Genomic DNA, 20,986 nt, shown 5'->3' with positions numbered 1-20,986 from the left:
AACAATGATAATGTAATAAAGGACACTATTGTTCTAACTAACAATGATAATGTAATAAAGGACACAATTGTTCTAACTAACAATAATAATTATTTCAATTTCTACTCAAGTTGGACTCATATGAAACTACCCAACTTAATTTGTTTCATTTGCTAATGAATTTGACCAGATTAACACTGATCAGTGCGTTTGAATACATGGTTAAAATCCTTCCGCGGAACGATTTCACTTCTTCTACATTGTTGTTATAAACATGGAATAATTATTAAAATTATCAAATTTATCTTATCAACATTACTATATCATATTCAGTGTATATAAGAAAACAATTTTTGAATCTGATGTGGCTCTCATTGATAGGATCCTTGATGATATTAGAAATATTGACTGGAACTCTTTTTCCGAAAATAACAATGAATTTAGTGAATATCCTAGTTAATCAAGATATACACAAATAAAGGGCTACGTACATAGTTACACTCAGACGAAAACATAGATTTACTAACATGATAGAATTAAAGATAAGGCAAAGGAATCGTACCCATAAAAACTGTTAATTTTAATTCCATTACTGACTGGGAAGGTATTGGTATAGACAGATTCGTAATGAAATTACTAATATAACTATAGACAGCTTATGAAATTTTAACTCCGTAACAACAGTCAACCTCCAGATAAATGGTGGGAAATATTCAGATTTTTGTTGAGAACTGATGGTAAACGAACTCTTTTTCTCCGACATCCATCATCCCTCCTCTGTAACAAGACTGTGGAAACTGCCTCTATATCTTTATCTACAGCCTGCTTTGGTAAACTGATACAAAAAGTAATTTTAAAATATCTGTATAACTACTTGTGAATGCAAAGTTGTTTCTAAACATCATAGACGGGGATTCTACTGTAACTAATCTTCTTTCTATATACCACAATATTATTGATTCCCAACACAAAGGAAAATAAGTTCGATCTGTTTTTTATGATAAACGTAAAACCTTTGATATAGTGTGGCTTGATGGAGTGTTATATAAGTTAGAATCGTACTTTGTTTGATGGATTGAGGAGACACTCTTTTACAATATTATATTATTTACTGGTAATATGTTTTATCAATATAACTACCACACCAGAATTGTTTTGGTGATGGTTATATGGGCATTGTCTGATGCCAAATATTTTACCCTTTTTAAAAAAGCATGATCGTTGTTTCCGAACACACGTTGCTTCCAAATCTTAGGAATGTTGCCGTTCCATGTCAATACAAAGATGTTTTAGAAGAAGAAGCGAATCTTCATTGAGATAAATTGACTGAAAATGAAATATATTTTATGTTTCAGAAATACAAACTGAGTCACGACTTGACACCATCACCAACAGAATCAGAAAACAAGTTCGTTTACACCAATATTGGATTTGCCTCAAGTATAAACAATGTCGACAAACATGTCGACACGGAGGGGGATGACAACGTGTTCGTCACATCATTAAATTTCCCCGGCACCAAACGAAATCGCGTGGAAAGTGCACGTGACAAGGATACCCCGAGAAAAGCCGGGTTTTGCAGATGTTGTTTTGTAGCAGTGTTGATAACTGTTTTGGGTTTGGGACTACTTTCAGGCGTGGCTGTGATATTAGCGTTTCATGTATTTGGTGTTGGAGGTAGGATATATTTCAGTCTTGTTTATGGCCAGCCAAGTTGACGTTTATTCTGAGAGCAATGCCAATCATGAAAACATATACATTTTATCAAATAACTTATATATATCACGTATAAGAAGTGTTTATTAAGTATTACATGTTTAAAATAAAAGTAATCTTTTTTCACACTTCCACACTTTTCGTGTGATACACCTCATTTTCAGAACAGACGTGCATTTTACAGTTGAATGATACATAGCCTGATTTTTTTTCTTCACACATTTTGCGATACAGATTTCATTTAAAAAAGATTAATTCCTCAGTTAGGTTAGATATCATTTGAAGTCTTCTTTCCATCCTTTCTGGGTATAGAACTTCATTCATATTAAGGCGGTATGTGACCTTAATCTCACTATATGGTCCAGATCTAGTACATTATTTATTATATTATATTTACAGAACTGTCTCAGGAGGTCACGACCCCGTCCACCGATGTTACTACGTCACCACAAGGTGAGAAACAGAGAAAGAATTTTCGCCGTTTCAAAACAGATTTAGTTTTAGTGAATCACTTCCGCCCGGGACAACCGCGAAATGTTAGCTCCGCGAAGATTAACAACTATACAGTACTTCTGACTTTGTAACTTTTTATACATACACATATATCATGATCCTGTTTTTCACACTTATATAATTTTGTTATTTCAGACGTGGTGTTATTAGATGGTGAACTTTCTATATACGATGATTGGGACGATGATTTATCCGACATCACATCGTCTCTATATAATACTACTACTAACAATTTTACAAAAGAAGTAAGTAACCTATCAATTTACCCTCTGCTTGTAAAATACTACTAGTAATTATCAATGCACACTCTGATTAAAAACAAAATATTGGTAGTAGCCTTCATTACGCCTTCTGCTTATACAATACTGTTCGTGATTTTCAACATACATACAATCTCCTTGAAAAAGCTGCTAGTAAAATTTTTACAAAATATTTGAGTAGATAATACTAGAGAATACCCACGTGTAAACCTACCCATGTATTTGAGTAGATAATACTAGTGAATACCCACATGTAAACCTATCCATGTATTTGAGTAGATAACACTAGAGAATACCCACATGAAAACCTATCAATGTATTTGAGTAGATAACACTAGAGAATACCCACGTGTAAACCTATCCATGTATTTGAGTAGATAACACTAGAGAATACCCACATGTAAACCTATCAATGTATTTGAGTAGATAATACTAGAGAATACCCACATGTAAACCTATCATTGTATTTGAGTAGATAATACTAGAGAATACTCACATGTAAACCTATCCATGTATTTGAGTAGATAATACTAGAGAATACCCACATGTAAACCTATCCATGTACAGTTTTTTGTATTTGTGTAGATAACAGTAGAGAATACCCACATGTAAACCTATCAATGTATTTGAGTAGATAATACTAGAGAATACCCACATGTAAACCTATCCATGTATTTGTGTAGATAACAGTAGAGAATACCCACGTGTAAACCTATCCATGTATTTGAGTAGATAATACTAGATAATACCCACATGTAAACCTATCCATGTATTTGATCTGAATTCACGGATGCATACATAGACCACTCAACTCCATAAATGGCTACGTACGTTCTGCTTTTTATTCCGAACACACGTATAACAATATACAAAAGTTAGATGAAAGAAAATGTGTTCCAGGAGGTACTAACAATGGAAATAGCAAAATAATGAATACATTTTAGTACATCACGCTGGACACAGGGCTGTCTTCCTCATTTCTAACGACTGTTTAATAGATAAACATGTCTGAAGTATGATCTTCGTAATGGATGACGACATGATGTTTGTAAAATGTGTGTGATCACCTAAATTTGGGTAAAAAAAGATTTCCGTAAATCAGGAGGTTGAACTTGGATAAAACCGATTGGTTCATGGACAACGGAAAAAGAAATGCAAATCATCATCAAGGGAATTGTAGGTTCTATAAATAGTCTTCTTGGTATATAAATCTAGTGGAAATGAAATTGCATTTGAAGCCGTTAGCGGATATTTTAACTGGGTTACGGGTCTCACACCAAACGGAGACAGTAAATGGATGAAACAATATGGAGAATTACAGTTTTTGTTTAATTTAGCTACCGAATTCCTTCGCACACATTTCCCTAAATATATTCCATACGTTTCATGGATATGAATAGACGTTCTTGAAGATAGACAATGTTGATGGAACCACTTCTGTTTATCTCCTGTACATATAGGATATGTAGGGTAAATAGGTCACAGTGATATGACGACATTTTAACGAAGTTCAATATGTATGTAATGCTACCTTTGTTTTATTTTACAGATTGATGGGGTTATGTTAAACAGTAACCTATCACAGTCCTATGTATCAGTACACGTACGGAAACTATGGTAACTATGTACTTAAAATAGATAATATGATAATGTTATATATCAGTACACGTACGGAAACTATGGTAACTATGTACTTAAAATAGATAATATGATAATGTTATATATCAGTACACGTACGGAAACTATGGTAACTATGTACTTAAAATAGATATGATAATATTATATATCAGTACACGTACGGAAACTATGGTAACTATGTACTTAAAATAGATATGATAATATTATATATCAGTACACGTACGGAAACTATGGTAACTATGTACTTAAAATAGATAATATGATAATGTTATATATCAGTACACGTACGGAAACTATGGTAACTATGTACTTAGAATAGATAATATTATAACGTTATATATCAGTACACGTACGGAAACTATGGTAACTATGTACATAAAATAGATAATATGATAATGTTATATATCAGTACACGTACGGAAACTATGGTAACTATGTACTTAAAATAGATAATATTATAACGTTATATATCAGTACACGTACGGAAACTATGGTAACTATGTACTTAAAATAGATAATATGATAATGTTATGTATCAGTACACGTACGGAAACTATGGTAACTATGTACTTAAAATAGATAATATGATAATGTTATATATCAGTACACGTACGGAAACTATGGTAACTATGTACTTAAAATAGATAATATGATAATGTTATATATCGGTACACGTACGGAAACTATGGTAACTATGTACTTAAAATAGATAATATGATAATGTTATATATCGGTACACGTACGGAAACTATGGTAACTATGTACTTAAAATAGATAATATGATAATGTTATATATCAGTACACGTACGGAAACTATGGTAACTATGTACTTAAAATAGATAATATGATAACGTTATATATCAGTACACGTATGGAAACTATGGTAACTATGTACTTAAAATAGATAATATGATAACGTTATATATCAGTACACGTACGGAAACTATGGTAACTATGTACTTAAAATAGATAATATGATAATGTTATATATCAGTACACGTACGGAAACTATGGTAACTATGTACTTAAAATAGATAATATGATAATGTTATATATCGGTACACGTACGGAAACTATGGTAACTATGTACTTAAAATAGATATGATAACGTTATATATCAGTACACGTACGGAAACTATGGTAACTATGTACTTAAAATAGATAATATTATAATGTTATATATCGGTACACGTACGGAAACTATGGTAACTATGTACTTAAAATAGATATGATAATATTATATATCAGTACACGTACGGAAACTATGGTAACTATGTACTTAAAATAGATAATATGATAATGTTATATATCAGTACACGTACGGAAACTATGGTAACTATGTACTTAAAATAGATAATATGATAACGTTATATATCAGTACACGTATGGAAACTATGGTAACTATGTACTTAAAATAGATAATATGATAACGTTATATATCAGTACACGTACGGAAACTATGGTAACTATGTACTTAAAATAGATAATATGATAATGTTATATATCAGTACACGTACGGAAACTATGGTAACTATGTACTTAAAATAGATAATATGATAATGTTATATATCGGTACACGTACGGAAACTATGGTAACTATGTACTTAAAATAGATATGATAACGTTATATATCAGTACACGTACGGAAACTATGGTAACTATGTACTTAAAATAGATAATATGATAATGTTATATATCGGTACACGTACGGAAACTATGGTAACTATGTACTTAAAATAGATATGATAATATTATATATCAGTACACGTACGGAAACTATGGTAACTATGTACTTAAAATAGATAATATGATAATGTTATATATCAGTACACGTACGGAAACTATGGTAACTATGTACTTAAAATAGATATGATAATATTATATATCAGTACACGTACGGAAACTATGGTAACTATGTACTTAGAATAGATAATATTATAATGTTATATATCAGTACACGTACGGAAACTATGGTAACTATGTACTTAAAATAGATATGATAACGTTATATATCAGTACACGTACGGAAACTATGGTAACTATGTACTTAGAATAGATAATATTATAATGTTATATATCAGTACACGTACGGAAACTATGGTAACTATGTACTTAAAATAGATAATATGATAATGTTATATATCGGTACACGTACGGAAACTATGGTAACTATGTACTTAAAATAGATAATATGATAATGTTATATATCAGTACACGTACGGAAACTATGGTAACTATGTACTTAAAATAGATATGATAATATTATATATCAGTACACGTACGGAAACTATGGTAACTATGTACTTAGAATAGATAATATTATAATGTTATATATCAGTACACGTACGGAAACTATGGTAACTATGTACTTAAAATAGATATGATAATATTATATATCAGTACACGTACGGAAACTATGGTAACTATGTACTTAAAATAGATAATATGATAATGTTATATATCAGTACACGTACGGAAACTATGGTAACTATGTACTTAAAATAGATAATATGATAATGTTATATATCAGTACACGTACGGAAACTATGGTAACTATGTACTTAAAATAGATATGATAATATTATATATCAGTACACGTACGGAAACTATGGTAACTATGTACTTAAAATAGATAATATGATAATGTTATATATCAGTACACGTACGGAAACTATGGTAACTATGTACATAAAATAGATAATATGATAATGTTATATATCAGTACACGTACGGAAACTATGGTAACTATGTACTTAAAATAGATAATATGATAACATTATGTATCAGTACACGTATGGAAACTATGGTAACTATGTACTTAAAATAGATAATATGATAACGTTATATACATTGTATCAGTACACGTACGGAAACTATGGTAACTATGTACTTAAAATAGATATGATAATATTATATATCAGTACACGTACGGAAACTATGGTAACTATGTACTTAAAATAGATAATATGATAATGTTATATATCAGTACACGTACGGAAACTATGGTAACTATGTACTTAAAATAGATAATATGATAATGTTATAAATCAGTACACGTACGGAAACTATGGTAACTATGTACTTAAAATAAATAATATGATAACGTTATAAAATTGTATCATATAGAGAATTAGTATGATAAAAAATGCAATATTTGTATATGGTATAAATGTTATGAAATTTTAAAGTGTATAATATAAGCCAATGCTAATGACAGATTTCAATAATTGAAATATGATAACAATCATGAGTTAAGTTTAGTTTTGAAATTATGTTTTCTGTAAAAGATCACTAAAAATACAAATAAAACATTCTGTGTGATAAATTAATTACCAAAATCGACTCGGAATACTGAGGCGAACACTCGAGCTAAAGCGGTACATGTTTTCCTGCTAAGATATGAGTGTGGTTATGCTAAATGTAAATCTGTCAGTAGCCACATGTTTTAGGAGTCTATCTAACTCTAATTTCACTTTATGTTTAGTCGCGGTAGCATACAGGTATTTTTTGACATGGCGTTCCGAGAATCTACAGAACTTCCTGGCCCAGAAGTCCTGCCAGTCCTAACCGAGTACGTCATCAAGGCCGCCAAATCTGACGGCACCACTACCCTTAACATCAACCCAGTCACCGTCATACTGAGTATCAGGGGTGAGTCGGGCCACCTTCTCTAGAATATCTATCTACGTCTTTGTTTAAACTAGAAAAGCAAGGCCCCATTTATATTTATTCTAAAAAGCCATAGTATTTAATATATAGATGAATGAAAATGGTAGTTATAAATAATGCTTTTTTTAGAGTTTCTTTTAAAAAAGATAAACATTTTGAGTACGAATTGATGATTTTAGAACAACTGTAATGGGGAAACATGTTATTTATCCTGCAACTGCCAACTGCTGATAACTACTGACTGATAAACGTATGCTTTATCCGCCAATACGACTGCCTAATTTATACGTCGATACGATTAACGTGAATTTGTTCAACACCTGACGGAACTTCTTTCAGCTTGATCCTAAAACTTGACCTGAATATGTAACGTTAACTAAAAAAAAAAAAAAAAAAACGAGAGTAAATGCTATGTCGTAATCGCCAAAAGTGAATTTGACGGGGAATGATTTGTTATTTCTATTATATTTCCATACATGTTTAAGTGAATTTGAATTGATTAAAATAATAATAACAAACAATACTTGAACTATTTTGCAATGGCGCATTACTAGTTTCTCGGTAGTAAAGACACACACAAGTGCTATCAATGATTGGATATTCTCCTGCGCGATTTAGCTGTATACTTCACTTGGGGTCACTCGTACCCAAGAAAGATAAACAAAACGGAAATTTGTTTGAATTTTGAATGTCGTCAACCTGTAGACAAATTGTTGAGGATAAACATAATACACTGCTAGTATGTTACAATAAAAGGTTTATTTTGGTGCTCGACACGAAAAGCCGAGATGACCCGGAAAAGCCTCGTCATCTCGGATTTCCGAAGTCTGGTACCAAAATAAACATTGTATTAGAACATACTAACCATGTATTCCTTATATATCGTAGTAGTTTCTGGTTCTGCCTTCTATATTCCCCAACCCTACATCTACAATTTATCAAATGACAAACACTCTTTTTTTTAGATCAACATTCGACGAAATCAACTGATTCAACTCCAACAAGTATAACTCCAAGAAGTACAACTCCTTCAACTACAATTCCAAAAAGTACAACGCCTTCGACTACAACTCTAAAAAGTACAACTTCTTCGACTACAACTCCAAGAAGTACAACGCCTTCGACTACAACTCCAAGAAGTACAACGCCTTCGACTACAACTCCAAAAAGTACAACTTCTTCGACTACAACTCCAAGAAGTACAACGCCTTCGACTACAACTCCAAAAAGTACAACTTCTTCGACTACAACTCTTAAAAGTACAACGCCTTCGACTACAACTCCAAAAGTACAACTTCTTCGGCTACAACTCCCTCAACGCCTTCGACTACAACCTCCAAGAAGTACAAACGCCTTCGACTACAACTCCAAAAAGTACAACTTCTTCGACTACAACTCCAAGAAGTACAACGCCTTCGACTACAACTCCAAAAAGTACAACTTCTTCGACTACAACTCTTAAAAGTACAACGCCTTCGACTACAACTCCAAAAAGTACAACTTCTTCGGCTACAACTCTTAAAAGTACAACTTCTTCGACTACAACTCCAAGAAGTACAACGCCTTCGACTACAACTCCAAAAAGTACAACTTCTTCGACTACAACTCTTAAAAGTACAACTTCTTCGACTACAACTCTTAAAAGTACAACGCCTTCCACTACAACTCCAAGAAGTACAACGCCTTCGACTACTACTACAAAAAGTCCAACTGATACGACTACAACTATAAAGAGTACAAGTCCAGCTATTGTACCTACTGAAACTACGACGTCGCTACGAACAACTACGGCAGCTGCAGGTAAATCTCAACTCTGATTGGTTAATTTGATTTTCGTTCTCTAGAACTGACGATATAAATTTTCCTATCGATAATTTGTTTTTCCTTCCAATGATCATTTGATATTTCGTGAAAAGTGATGATGTGTTTACCATGCACTACTGTTATACTACATACGCTCTGACCAAACTCTCGTATAGTGTATTGGCCGAACTCTCGTACAGTGTTGGTCGGATTCTCTTACAGTGTTGGTCGAATTCTCGTACAGTGCATTGGCCGAACTCTCGTAGAGTGTCTTGTCCGAACACACAGCACCTATTTTTGGCACGGTCGATCGGTCCATGTTAATTCATTTTAAGTCATGATGCAAACAATGTTTTTGGAACATGGTACATCAACCTGGTTACACGGAGCTATTAATAGATTTAAGGAAGGAGTCTAAGTTAAGGATCTTCTGCATTGCTTTCCAATGGAAATATCCTTACTTTAAAAATATTGATGCATTAATAAAATTGCGACCTTGACACTTTACTCAATCAAAATTATTTATTGCCTTGCTTTCCAGACTTGTGTGAGGATGTAACAGTCGACGCATGCGTTGCCATGGGGATAAATAAGACTGTGTTTCCGAACCTGTTACAATCGAAGAACCAAACCGAGGCTCTGGTGTACTACGATACGTTCCTCCCTATGACGTGTTCCGATAATGCACGTCACATGTTGTGTGCCATGTTGTTTTTCACGTGTGACGAGGGCAGGCCTGTTTATCCGTGTAGGGGCTTATGTGAAGGTGAGTTCAAAGGTTCCTGTATGGAATAAGGGGATAGAAATAATTGATTCTGAAAGATAAAATTTCTGCCAACTTTGAGTTTATGTAACTACCAGTCTTCCGGGCTTTACGGAAATAATTTAATGATTTAACATGATTTTACTCGGTAGTTGTCCTGTCGGAGTGTGGCTCGGGATTCCCGTTGGTAACAGCTGACCTATGCGCAGTATTACCTACGTCTGACTGTGTATCCCAGCTTCCTCCCCGCCCAACCACGACTCCATCCTCGAATGTTTCTACCACTGCAAAACCAGGTAAGCTGCTTTTGCTGTATACATTTACCTATCAAGTCAGTAATCATCATTTACTTGGAATGCGAATACGAATAATGCCCACCTATAGATCAGAAACTTACATCATAGCTAAACAACAGACGGAACAAATCTTAATGGCACAACATCAGCAGACATTCTCTAGTATGTATCATTTTGAGTCAGTATAAACACATATACATCATACAATAACTACAAATACTAACGTACCTGTATGATGTTTTGATACTTTGTTATATGATTTCAAAGATATAGGATATTGGACTTGATGACCCTTAACCTCGTGGCAACAAGGACAAAAGAAAACAGGATTCTTATTAGAAATTATTGTCTTGATTTCCAGACTTGTGTGAGGTTGTAACAGTCGACGCATGCGTTGCCATGGGGATAAATAAGACTGTGTTTCCGAACCTGTTACAATCGAAGAACCAGACCGAGGCTCTGGTGTACTACGATACGTTCCTCCCTATGACGTGTTCCGACAATGCACGTCACATGTTGTGTGCCATGTTGTTCTTCACGTGTGACGAGGGGAGGCCTGTTTATCCGTGTAGGGGCTTATGTGAAGGTGAGTACAGAAGTTCCTGTAGTAAACAACGGGAGATAAATAGTTGAGTATGAAGGATAAAAGTTCTGCCAACATTGAGTTGATGTAGCTATGAGTCTTCAGTACATTACGGTAACAGTCCTTATTTTTAGAAATAAAACATTCGCCGAGAAAAAAAATTGACCGTTAGGAAGGCGTGACTTTAATTTCATATATTTACATCTCCCCTTCTCCAGCTAGTTAAACTCTGACTGCGAATAAATTAGCGTAAAACAGTGATAAAGGCTCTACGAATTAATAAGAGTGGGAATCAGTAACATAATCATGACGCCGTCTCTTTATGTCGTGATCGGAACGTCAACTGGACGACGCCATTTTCAAAGGACTGACCTACGCAATTTTAGTGTTTTCTCTTATTACCCGATGATCTCTGTACAAATAACTAATGTCAGGTGAGTGTTTTGTCAAAAACTAAACTGAAGATTGCGGATATTAGTGAATATCTAACTTCTCCACGAGTTACGCTAACAGCAAATGGCTGAAGCGTACAGTTCCTATAGAACAATCGACAATGCCACTATCAAATCGGTGTCAATACCCGCTGTGGTTGACAACCATAGCTAATCTGAGACGGAAATTGTGGATTGTGGATATATCAATGAATTGAAAACCTAAAAGGCATCAAACAAAAATGTTGAGTTGTTTCTTTTGATTTTGTAAACAATACTGGTGTCTTTACATAGATTCACTGGAACTATATTATCTTAGCTACCACGACCACCGTAGGTACCAACGTCGCAACACATCACTTCTTTTATTTTCTTCGTACGTTATTTCAACGATTAATTTTGTTTGATGTAAATATATGCATTGAACTGTGTCTTTGTTGCGTTAACTGTGGTATCAACGCAATGGGATACAGACATATTCAATATACAGCGCGTTACCCTTATAGCGCTAACATAGAATAGGTCATTATCCCATTGCATTCATATCACCGTAAATGCAATAAAAACACCGTTAACCTACTCCTTTTTAAAACGTCTAATTAACACATGTATAAGTGTTGATAATCTAACATGAATTGTACTTGGTAGTTGTCCTGTCGGAGTGTGGCTCGGGGTTCCCATTGGTGACAGCTGACCTATGTGCAGTATTACCAACGTCTGACTGTGTATCCCAGCTTCCTCCCCGCCCAACCACGACTCCACCCTCGAATGTTACCACGACTGCAAAACCAGGTGAGCTACTTCAACCGTACATGTCAGTAAACATCAATAGACATTCTCTGGTATGTAAAGTTTTCAAACTTCAAAAAAAATTATTGTCTTGATTTCCAGACTTGTGTGAGACTGTGACAGTCGACGCATGCGTTGCCATGGGGATAAATAAGACTGTGTTTCCGAACCTGTTACAATCGAAGAACCAGACCGAGGCTCTGGTGTACTACGATACGTTCCTCCCTATGACGTGTTCCGACAATGCACGTCACATGTTATGTGCCATGTTGTTCTTCACGTGTGACGAGGGGAGGCCTGTTTATCCGTGTAGGGGTTTATGTGAAGGTGAGTACAGAGGTTCATGTATGGAATAAGGGGACAGAAATGATTGATTATGAAAGATACAATTCCAGTCAACATATTGATATTGTGTTTATGTAACTACCAGTCTTCAGTACATTACGATAACGGTCATTACTTGTTACAAATGGAATAGTTGCCTAGAAAAGAAATTTGACCGTTAGAAAGGCTATAACTTTATTTAAAATGTCTAATTTACACCTGTATAAGTGTTGATGATTTAACATGATTTTACTCGGTAGTTGTCCTGTCGGAGTGTGGCTCGGGATTCCCATTGGTGACAGCTGACCTATGTGCAGTATTGCCAACGTCTGACTGTGTATCCCAGCTTCCTCCCCGCCAAACCACGACTCCATCCTCAAATGTTTCTACCACTGCAAAACCAGGTAAGATATTTACACGTCAGTAAACATGAATAGTCATTCTCTGGTATGTAAAGTTTTCAAACTTAAATATTTCTTTTACCTGAATCCGAACAATACTCAGTTGATCCTCACGTTATACACACACATGCATCACCCAATTATTTAAATCATAACTTAACTGTATGATGATGTGATACATGGTTTCTAAGAAATAGGATTTTAGACTTGACGACCACTAAACATCGTGGAAACAAGAACAAAGTAAATAAAAAACAAAACAAAACATGCATTCTTATTGAAAATTATTGTCTTGACTTCCAGACTTGTGTGAGGATGTAACAGTCGACGCATGTGTTGCCATGGGGATAAATAAGACTGTGTTTCCGAACCTGTTACAATCGAAGAACCAGACCGAGGCTCTGGTGTACTACGATACGTTCCTACCTATGACGTGTTCCGACTAATGCACGTCACATGTTGTGTGCCATATTGTTCTTCACGTGTGACGAGGGGAGGCCTGTTTATCCGTGTAGGGGTTTATGTGAAGGTGATGTACCTATTTCTATATTTATCAGTTTGTTAAATCATTATGTTGGTGACACAAATCAATTGAAATGTTTAACTCCTGTTCATCCGTGTCAGAGTTGGTTTGTCGTCAGTTTGTAAAATATTTCGTTGGATACATATTACGACGAAGAACATGATAGGATATTTATAGAATCCTAAATTAAAATCATAAACTATTTTCCTTCGTCTATTGTGTTTCTTAGTTTAGCACTAGACTGTCAATAATCAATTAGTACGGCTATCCTTTTCCTCCAGGTAGGGACTTGTATAAGTTAGTGTATAACGTAATCTGGACTGTATGTATAAATGCTTTGATGATTAAATGCAAATCTTAACGATTTTTATTTCACACTATAACATTTTCCTTTGTGACTTTTACAGTTGTCCTCTCCGAGTGCGGGACGGGGTTCCCATTGGTAACCTCTGACCTGTGTGAGATACTTCCAACAACTGACTGTGTGTCTCAGCTTCCTCACCCGAAATCTACCCCAGCTTCTTTAACAAATGTAACGGCAACTACGGGTTTGTCCACCACCACCATCACCACCACTACAAAACCAGGTAAAACATGAAACACAGATAACAAATATTTTATATAAATATTAACAATGGAACATTTTTAAAGTTCTTGGTAAATATTTTGAGTGGTGTTCGTTTTGGCGTATTTTACACTATGGCAACAGTGTTTCATTATGATGTTGTCAAATTAAGTTTCTGTACATTTTTATTGGAAAACATTGTGTGCATCTCTGTTGCACGGTTGCCAAAACTTGAATGATGCGTTTAAACGTGATTGCGACCCAATAGATACGTTTACAGTATACAGATAGGAAAAAAACAAAAAAATACATGATAAACAGGATAGGCAAATAGGATCAGGTTTTCACTGCTTTTCTTCTACATAACTAGAATCTTTTATGATGATCATATGTTAATGAAGCTGCGAAGGATTGGTTAAAACACCGCTAGAGGTCACGGTTGAACTTCATATCTGTTTCAGAGTTGTGTGAAGATGTGCGTGTACCTGAATGCGTTGCACTAGGCGTTAACGCTACTGTGTTTCCAAATCTGTTCCAACATGGCGACCAAGATACCGCCATCACTGTATTCCAGTCATATCTCCCCCTGGCCTGCTCTAACAACGCTCGACATGTGTTATGTGCCATGCTGTTCTTTACGTGTGAGGAGGGTCTGCCAAGATATCCTTGTCGCAGTCTGTGTGAAGGTAATATAGAGATCACGTACTTTAAGAACCTACTTAAGTATATAACAAAAAAAAAAAAAAAAAATCTTTATTGCGACGGAAGTTTTTGAAGACGCTTACCCTTTTAGAATCCCTGGTAATTTTAGTCGTTTTTCTCCCCGTGCATTTTCAAAGTATAAATCTATATTTCGTTATGATTTGCCGCCGTTTTTTTCGATTTTGAATCATAGTTTCGTTTTTATAAAATTATAACAGCTGCCCTGTCCGACTGCGGGGACGCTTTTCCAGTGGTGAGCCCAGAGTTATGTCAGGTTTTACCAACCAATGATTGTGTTCCTCCCCTGTCACCCCCATCAACAACCACACTGTCAACATCAACCACACTGTCAACATCAACCACACTGTCAACATCAACTACAACTGCTTCACCAGGTACGTTCTACAGTGATATACAATTGTCGACATCAAAATTATTACATTTCGTTCCAGTTATCTTTTTGAAATACCATTCCAAAATTAAAATACTTATTTATTTTCGCTAGATTTGTGTGAAGCAGTACGTGTGCCTGAATGCGTTGCCATGGGGATTAATGCGACGGTGTTTCCAAATCTGTTCCAACAAGACGACCAAGATACCGCCATAGCCGTATATCAGACATATCTACCACTGGCCTGCTCTGACAACGCCCGACATGTGTTGTGTGCCACATTATTCTTCAAATGTGACATGGGTATCCCTCTATATCCATGTAGAAGTCTTTGCGAAGGTAAGTTTAATCTGTATTGGTGTGGGCAAAATATACGGTTATGGATGTATTCCACGGTCTTTTTAGAATATTACGAAATTGATTGAATAGCTATATTAATTCACCTCCCCTTTAGTATTTCAATATCTGTTCAGGCGCGCGCCCCTGTTATCTGGATACCCACACTTTTTTGTCCGTTCTTTGTATTTCTGAACAGCTCTATTGTACAATTATTTTTTCTTTAGGTTGGAACGTATTGTTTAGTTCGCTATACAACCAATGAATATATATGTGGTTCTGCTCTTGTATTTCTCCTGCTGTTCTGTGACTTCTGTTTCTTATTAATTGCTGTACATATGCTTGCCTGGTCATTTGTCTGACGAAGGTGACAGTGTACATACCGTACTAGACATGGAAACGTCACATTTAAACATTCACTGGTTGTGTTTTTTTTTTTTAAATTTAATTTTCCTCTCATCTCGATTTCCACAATTTTTTCCCTCGTATTTCTAAACAGCTCTATTTTACAGTTCTGTATTCATGATTCGACAAATACTGAATTTATTTCTAAATAAGGATGGTAATCATAGCTGTCAAACTTAATAACGTTTATTGACAGATTGAAATAATTTAGTATTGTAATGATGGTATTTTTCTATTGAAGAAATCCTTATGTTTAGTGATGATGATTTTTTCCTATTTTGTATTCTCCCCTTCTCATCTGATTTCTATTCTAAGATAAGTTTTATATTACACAGCCGCCCTGTCTGACTGTGGGGACGATTCTAAGATAAGTTTTATATTACACAGCCGCCCTGTCTGACTGTGGGGACGATTTTCCTGTGGTAACCCCAAAGTTGTGTCAGGCATTACCGACCGAAAACTGTGTTCCTCCCCTACCGTCACCGTCAACAACTCCACGATCTACGTCCACCACGACCGTTACTCCAGGTATGTGTGTAAACATAGGGTACATGTTTATCTAGATTGATGTTTAATCTGCAACAGTAACACGGGGAATGATTAAATGAGATTTTTAAATAAAAAGTTTTCAATTTCAAATCTGAATAGTCAAAGACACGTGTAATACTACACACAGCGGAGAACACGCGTTATTACAGTGACATGTACCAGTTCTCAGAATACAACATCATTCATGTTTATGAAACATTTGTTGTGTCATAAAATTAGATTTATGATTTCTATCCTTCTAGGATAATCCACAAAAACTAAATATGTTTCTCATAGCAGTATATTTACACCTCTCCTTTCTTCAGCCAAGTAAACTTGACTGCGAATAAATTAGCGTATAAATAAGCACGGAAATTGGTAACATGATTATGACGTTGTCTATTTGTGACGTTACCGGAACGTCAACTAGACGGCGCCATTTTGAAAGAACAGATCAACGCAATTTTAGCGTTTTCTCTTTTTTACCCGATGATCTCTGCACAAAAAGCTTACGTCAAATGAGTATTTTGTCAAAAACTGAACTGAATATTGCGAAAATGGGTGCATATCTAACTTCTCTACGAGATACGTTAACAACAAATTGTCGAAGCGTACAGTTCCAAGAGAACATTTGACCACGTCACTACTAAATCTGTGACAACCATATTTAATCTGAGACACAAATTGTGGATTGTGAATATATTAATGAATTGAAAACGTAAAAGGTATTAAAAATAATGTTGAAATGTTTCTTTTAATTTTGTAAACAATACTGGTGTCTTAACTAGAACTATATTATCTTAACAACCACGACTGTCGTAGTTACCAACGTCGCCACCAACCCTTAATTTTATTTTCTTCGTACTGTATTAAAACGAGTTGTTTGATGTAAATATAAGGATTGTACCTCATTTTGACCGTGTATACGCTAACGCGCGAACCATAGGAAATGTTCGTTGTCAACTGCATGCATACTACCGTATACGCAGTCAAAATGAGGATTGTACCTCATTTTGACCGCGTATACGCTAACGCGCGAACCATAGACAATGTTCGTTGTCAACTGCGGCCATACTACCGTATACGCAGTCAAAATGAGGTACAATCCTTAAATAAAAATTTGAAAACTACATACTGAAAAAAAAAAAAAATATATAATGGTTACGAACATTCCAAAAGCTGAACATGACATGATTTTCTTTTCCGTTGAATTCATCAGTATTATGTCAAGACAAATGCTTTTGAACGGCACTTTTGTTTTGACAGAAACATGTGATCCTGTTCAACTAAACGTTTGCAAACTATATGGATTTAACAACACACGTTTCCCAAATGTCTTTCTGGAGAAAGATCAAACCACCGCAGTGGAGACTTACCGGCGAGACTTCGAAACAACTCTCAATAGTAACTGTTCCTCGGATGCCGGAAGGTTTGTCTGTTCTCATCTGTTCCCAACATGTGACAAAGGCTCCAGTTATCTCCCCTGTCGGCATTTCTGTGAAGGTAAGAGTGTTAGCGCTTAAAATGTATTTTCACAGCATATTACTTATAAAGCGACTTGTTTTATTTTGCCACACTTCGTCAAATGAAATGGAAATGTTTTCGAAAAGAATTTCATTTTGTTTAGAAACAGAAGATCCTCTTTATCTCATTAAAATAAGTACATTATACACTAGCTACCAGTCATTTGAGTCTTTTTGTTTGATATATCGTAACATTATACAATAGCTACCAGTCATTAGAGAGTCTTTTTCTGATATTTCGTAACATTATACAATAGCTACCAGTCATTTGAGAGTCATTTTTTGACATAGTATTCCTTCAAAATGATTTAGTTGGTAATGTATCTTATGTCATGAATTTCAGCTATCAACCAAGCCTGTTCCCAGAGCCTACCATATTTGTTCCAATGTCAGGATTATCCTGAATACAATGGAGCAGATAATTGTATACTCCCTGATTTCAAAAGAGCAGGTAAATGATTTTATTATACTTAACTGTAGCAATAGACATTGGTAATTATCTAATTTGGTGGAGGTCAGAATAGTCCTCACTACATCGAAACGTATGGAATTGCGTTCACCTTGAGCATCTTGGATGTGGAAAAACCAAATTGATTTAGTAATGCATCCCTCCCCCTGCTAATTTCATTTTACAGACCTCCCATTTCAGATATCAGCACTTTAAGGCCAGTATCACTGATATGTTTTGGGTGCTGTAGTAAAACCATTATAATTCGGTAACTACTGTATCACATTTAAAAGTGCCGTTCACTGAATCACTAGTTGACATCAAGTTAAGTCGTGGCTAACTTCTGTTGATGTATAGTGGTGTTTTTTTTCAAATGAATTTTATCACTCGCGACTGCCTTCCGGCTGCGCAATCACTTCCAGAATCATAAAATCATATTAACACTTACACCTAAGAGGCTGTCCTCACAACCTGTCCATCAGTATAAGAGTTCTGTTTTGACTTACAGCCTGTGCTGCTGATTGGTCTTCCTGTCTCGCCGAATCTAAATGTATCCCAGCATCAGCAGTTTGTGACGGCCATGTGGATTGTATTGGCTGGACAGACGAAAGTCGGTGTAGTAAGTAAATTTCTTTACATTCAGGAGGCGTTTATTGTATGAAAGTGCGACATTGAATAAAAATAATAATGGAGCAGTTTAAAGCTGACCCCCCTCCCCCCAAAAAACCCCCCAGCATTTATGAAATAAAAGTACGTAGGAGATGGGTATACATGAAAGTTATAAAGATAACTCCCTATGAGGTAATGATATTTTCATGTGAAATTAGAGTTAAGTCTTGGTACCGCTTATGGTAAGTATTCAAACTGTTTCTGATATGATAGTCGGATTTCAAGCTTCTGATTGGATGACCCATTGTCTAGAGAATAAGTGGTTAAGAGGGTAATATTTGGTATACTAACAGACTTTACTTCACTTGGTTTCTGTAGGTTGTGACGCCGAGTTTGAATACCAGTGTAAAATGGGGATGTGTATAGAGTCTTATGAGAGATGTGATGGCGTCAAACAGTGCCCGGATGGTAGTGACGAGGACAACTGTCGTAAGTACCTTATATCATATTGATTTTATAACGTGTTTATTGACCTGTTAGACCTTACATCGTAATGATTGTATAACATGTATGTTATTATCAGTTAACCTGTAAGACCTTATATCACAATGATTGTATAACATGTATGTTATTATCAGTTAACCTGTAAGACCTTATATCACAATGATTATATAACATGTATGTTATTATCAGTTAACCTGTAAGACCTTATATCACAATGATTGTATAACATGTATGTTATTATCAGTTAACCTGTAAGACCTTATATCACAATGATTGTATAACATGTATGTTATTATCAGTTAACCTGTAAGACCTTATATCACAATGATTGTATAACATGTATGTTATTATCAGTTAACCTGTAAGACCTTATATCACAATGATTATATAACATGTATGTTTATCTGTTAGGCCTTATATCACAATGATTATATAACATGTATGTTTACCTGTAAGACCTTATATCACAATGATTATATAACATGTATGTTTACCTGTTATGCCTTATATCACAATGATTATATAACATGTATGTTATTATCAGTTAACCTGTAAGACCTTATATCACAATGATTATATAACATGTATGCTTATCTGTTAGGCCTTATATCACAATGATTTTATTACTTGTATGTTTATCTGTTAGGCCTTATATCACAATGATTGTATAACATGTATGTTATTATCAGTTAACCTGTAAGACCTTATATCACAATGATTGTATAACATGTATGTTATTATCAGTTAACTTGTAAGACCTTATATCACAATAATTTTATTACATGTATGTTTACCTGTTATGCCTTATATCACAATGATTGTATAACATGTATGTTATTATCAGTTAACCTGTAAGACCTTATATCACAATGATTGTATAACATGTATGTTATTATCAGTTAACCTGTAAGACCTTATATCACAATGATTATATAACATGTATGTCAACTTGTTAGGCCTATATCACATTAATTTTATAACATATACATTTGGTGACCACATTTTACTGCATCTGTTGATATTTGTACCTATGTTCATACAGTGTGTCCAAAGGGCCAACACGTCTGTACGGACGGCACGTGCATCATGGCTGAATGGGTGTGTGACGGTGAAGTGGACTGTCCCGACCGCTCGGACGAAACCATGTGTGGTAAGGGAGCAAAGAATAACTTTCCTATTTTTTATTTTTTGGTATAGTGCAGGATGTTGTCTTCTAGGTTTATGTGAATTAATTCCTCCTGACAAAAGACGTGCTGTTGTTTCTGTTTAATTACAATTAATTGATGA

General features: G+C 34.9%; 1 protein-coding gene across 1 annotated transcript in view; it reads left to right on the top strand.

Annotated features, from left to right (window-relative positions):
• The window catches only part of LOC117316367, a 46,939-nt gene that overhangs the window by 4,074 nt on the left and 21,879 nt on the right, over positions 1-20,986 (top strand). The window contains exons 2-22 of the mRNA XM_033870908.1: positions 1,335-1,656; positions 2,095-2,148; positions 2,344-2,453; positions 4,018-4,085; positions 7,591-7,757; positions 8,856-9,575; positions 10,120-10,344; positions 10,494-10,637; positions 10,999-11,223; positions 12,300-12,443; positions 12,543-12,767; positions 14,096-14,275; positions 14,715-14,939; positions 15,174-15,350; positions 15,461-15,685; positions 16,475-16,615; positions 17,882-18,118; positions 18,482-18,589; positions 19,095-19,205; positions 19,574-19,684; positions 20,742-20,849. Of these exons, the coding sequence (XP_033726799.1) occupies positions 1,335-1,656; positions 2,095-2,148; positions 2,344-2,453; positions 4,018-4,085; positions 7,591-7,757; positions 8,856-9,575; positions 10,120-10,344; positions 10,494-10,637; positions 10,999-11,223; positions 12,300-12,443; positions 12,543-12,767; positions 14,096-14,275; positions 14,715-14,939; positions 15,174-15,350; positions 15,461-15,685; positions 16,475-16,615; positions 17,882-18,118; positions 18,482-18,589; positions 19,095-19,205; positions 19,574-19,684; positions 20,742-20,849 (4,027 nt within the window). The remainder of the gene's footprint in view (positions 1-1,334; positions 1,657-2,094; positions 2,149-2,343; positions 2,454-4,017; positions 4,086-7,590; positions 7,758-8,855; positions 9,576-10,119; positions 10,345-10,493; positions 10,638-10,998; positions 11,224-12,299; positions 12,444-12,542; positions 12,768-14,095; positions 14,276-14,714; positions 14,940-15,173; positions 15,351-15,460; positions 15,686-16,474; positions 16,616-17,881; positions 18,119-18,481; positions 18,590-19,094; positions 19,206-19,573; positions 19,685-20,741; positions 20,850-20,986) is intronic.

Source organism: Pecten maximus, chromosome 18 (genome assembly GCF_902652985.1).
Source record: "Pecten maximus chromosome 18, xPecMax1.1, whole genome shotgun sequence".
NCBI classification, from domain to species: domain Eukaryota; kingdom Metazoa; phylum Mollusca; class Bivalvia; order Pectinida; family Pectinidae; genus Pecten; species Pecten maximus.
The sequence above is the reverse complement of the archived record's forward strand: the minus strand, read 5'-3'. Positions and strand labels throughout refer to the sequence as shown.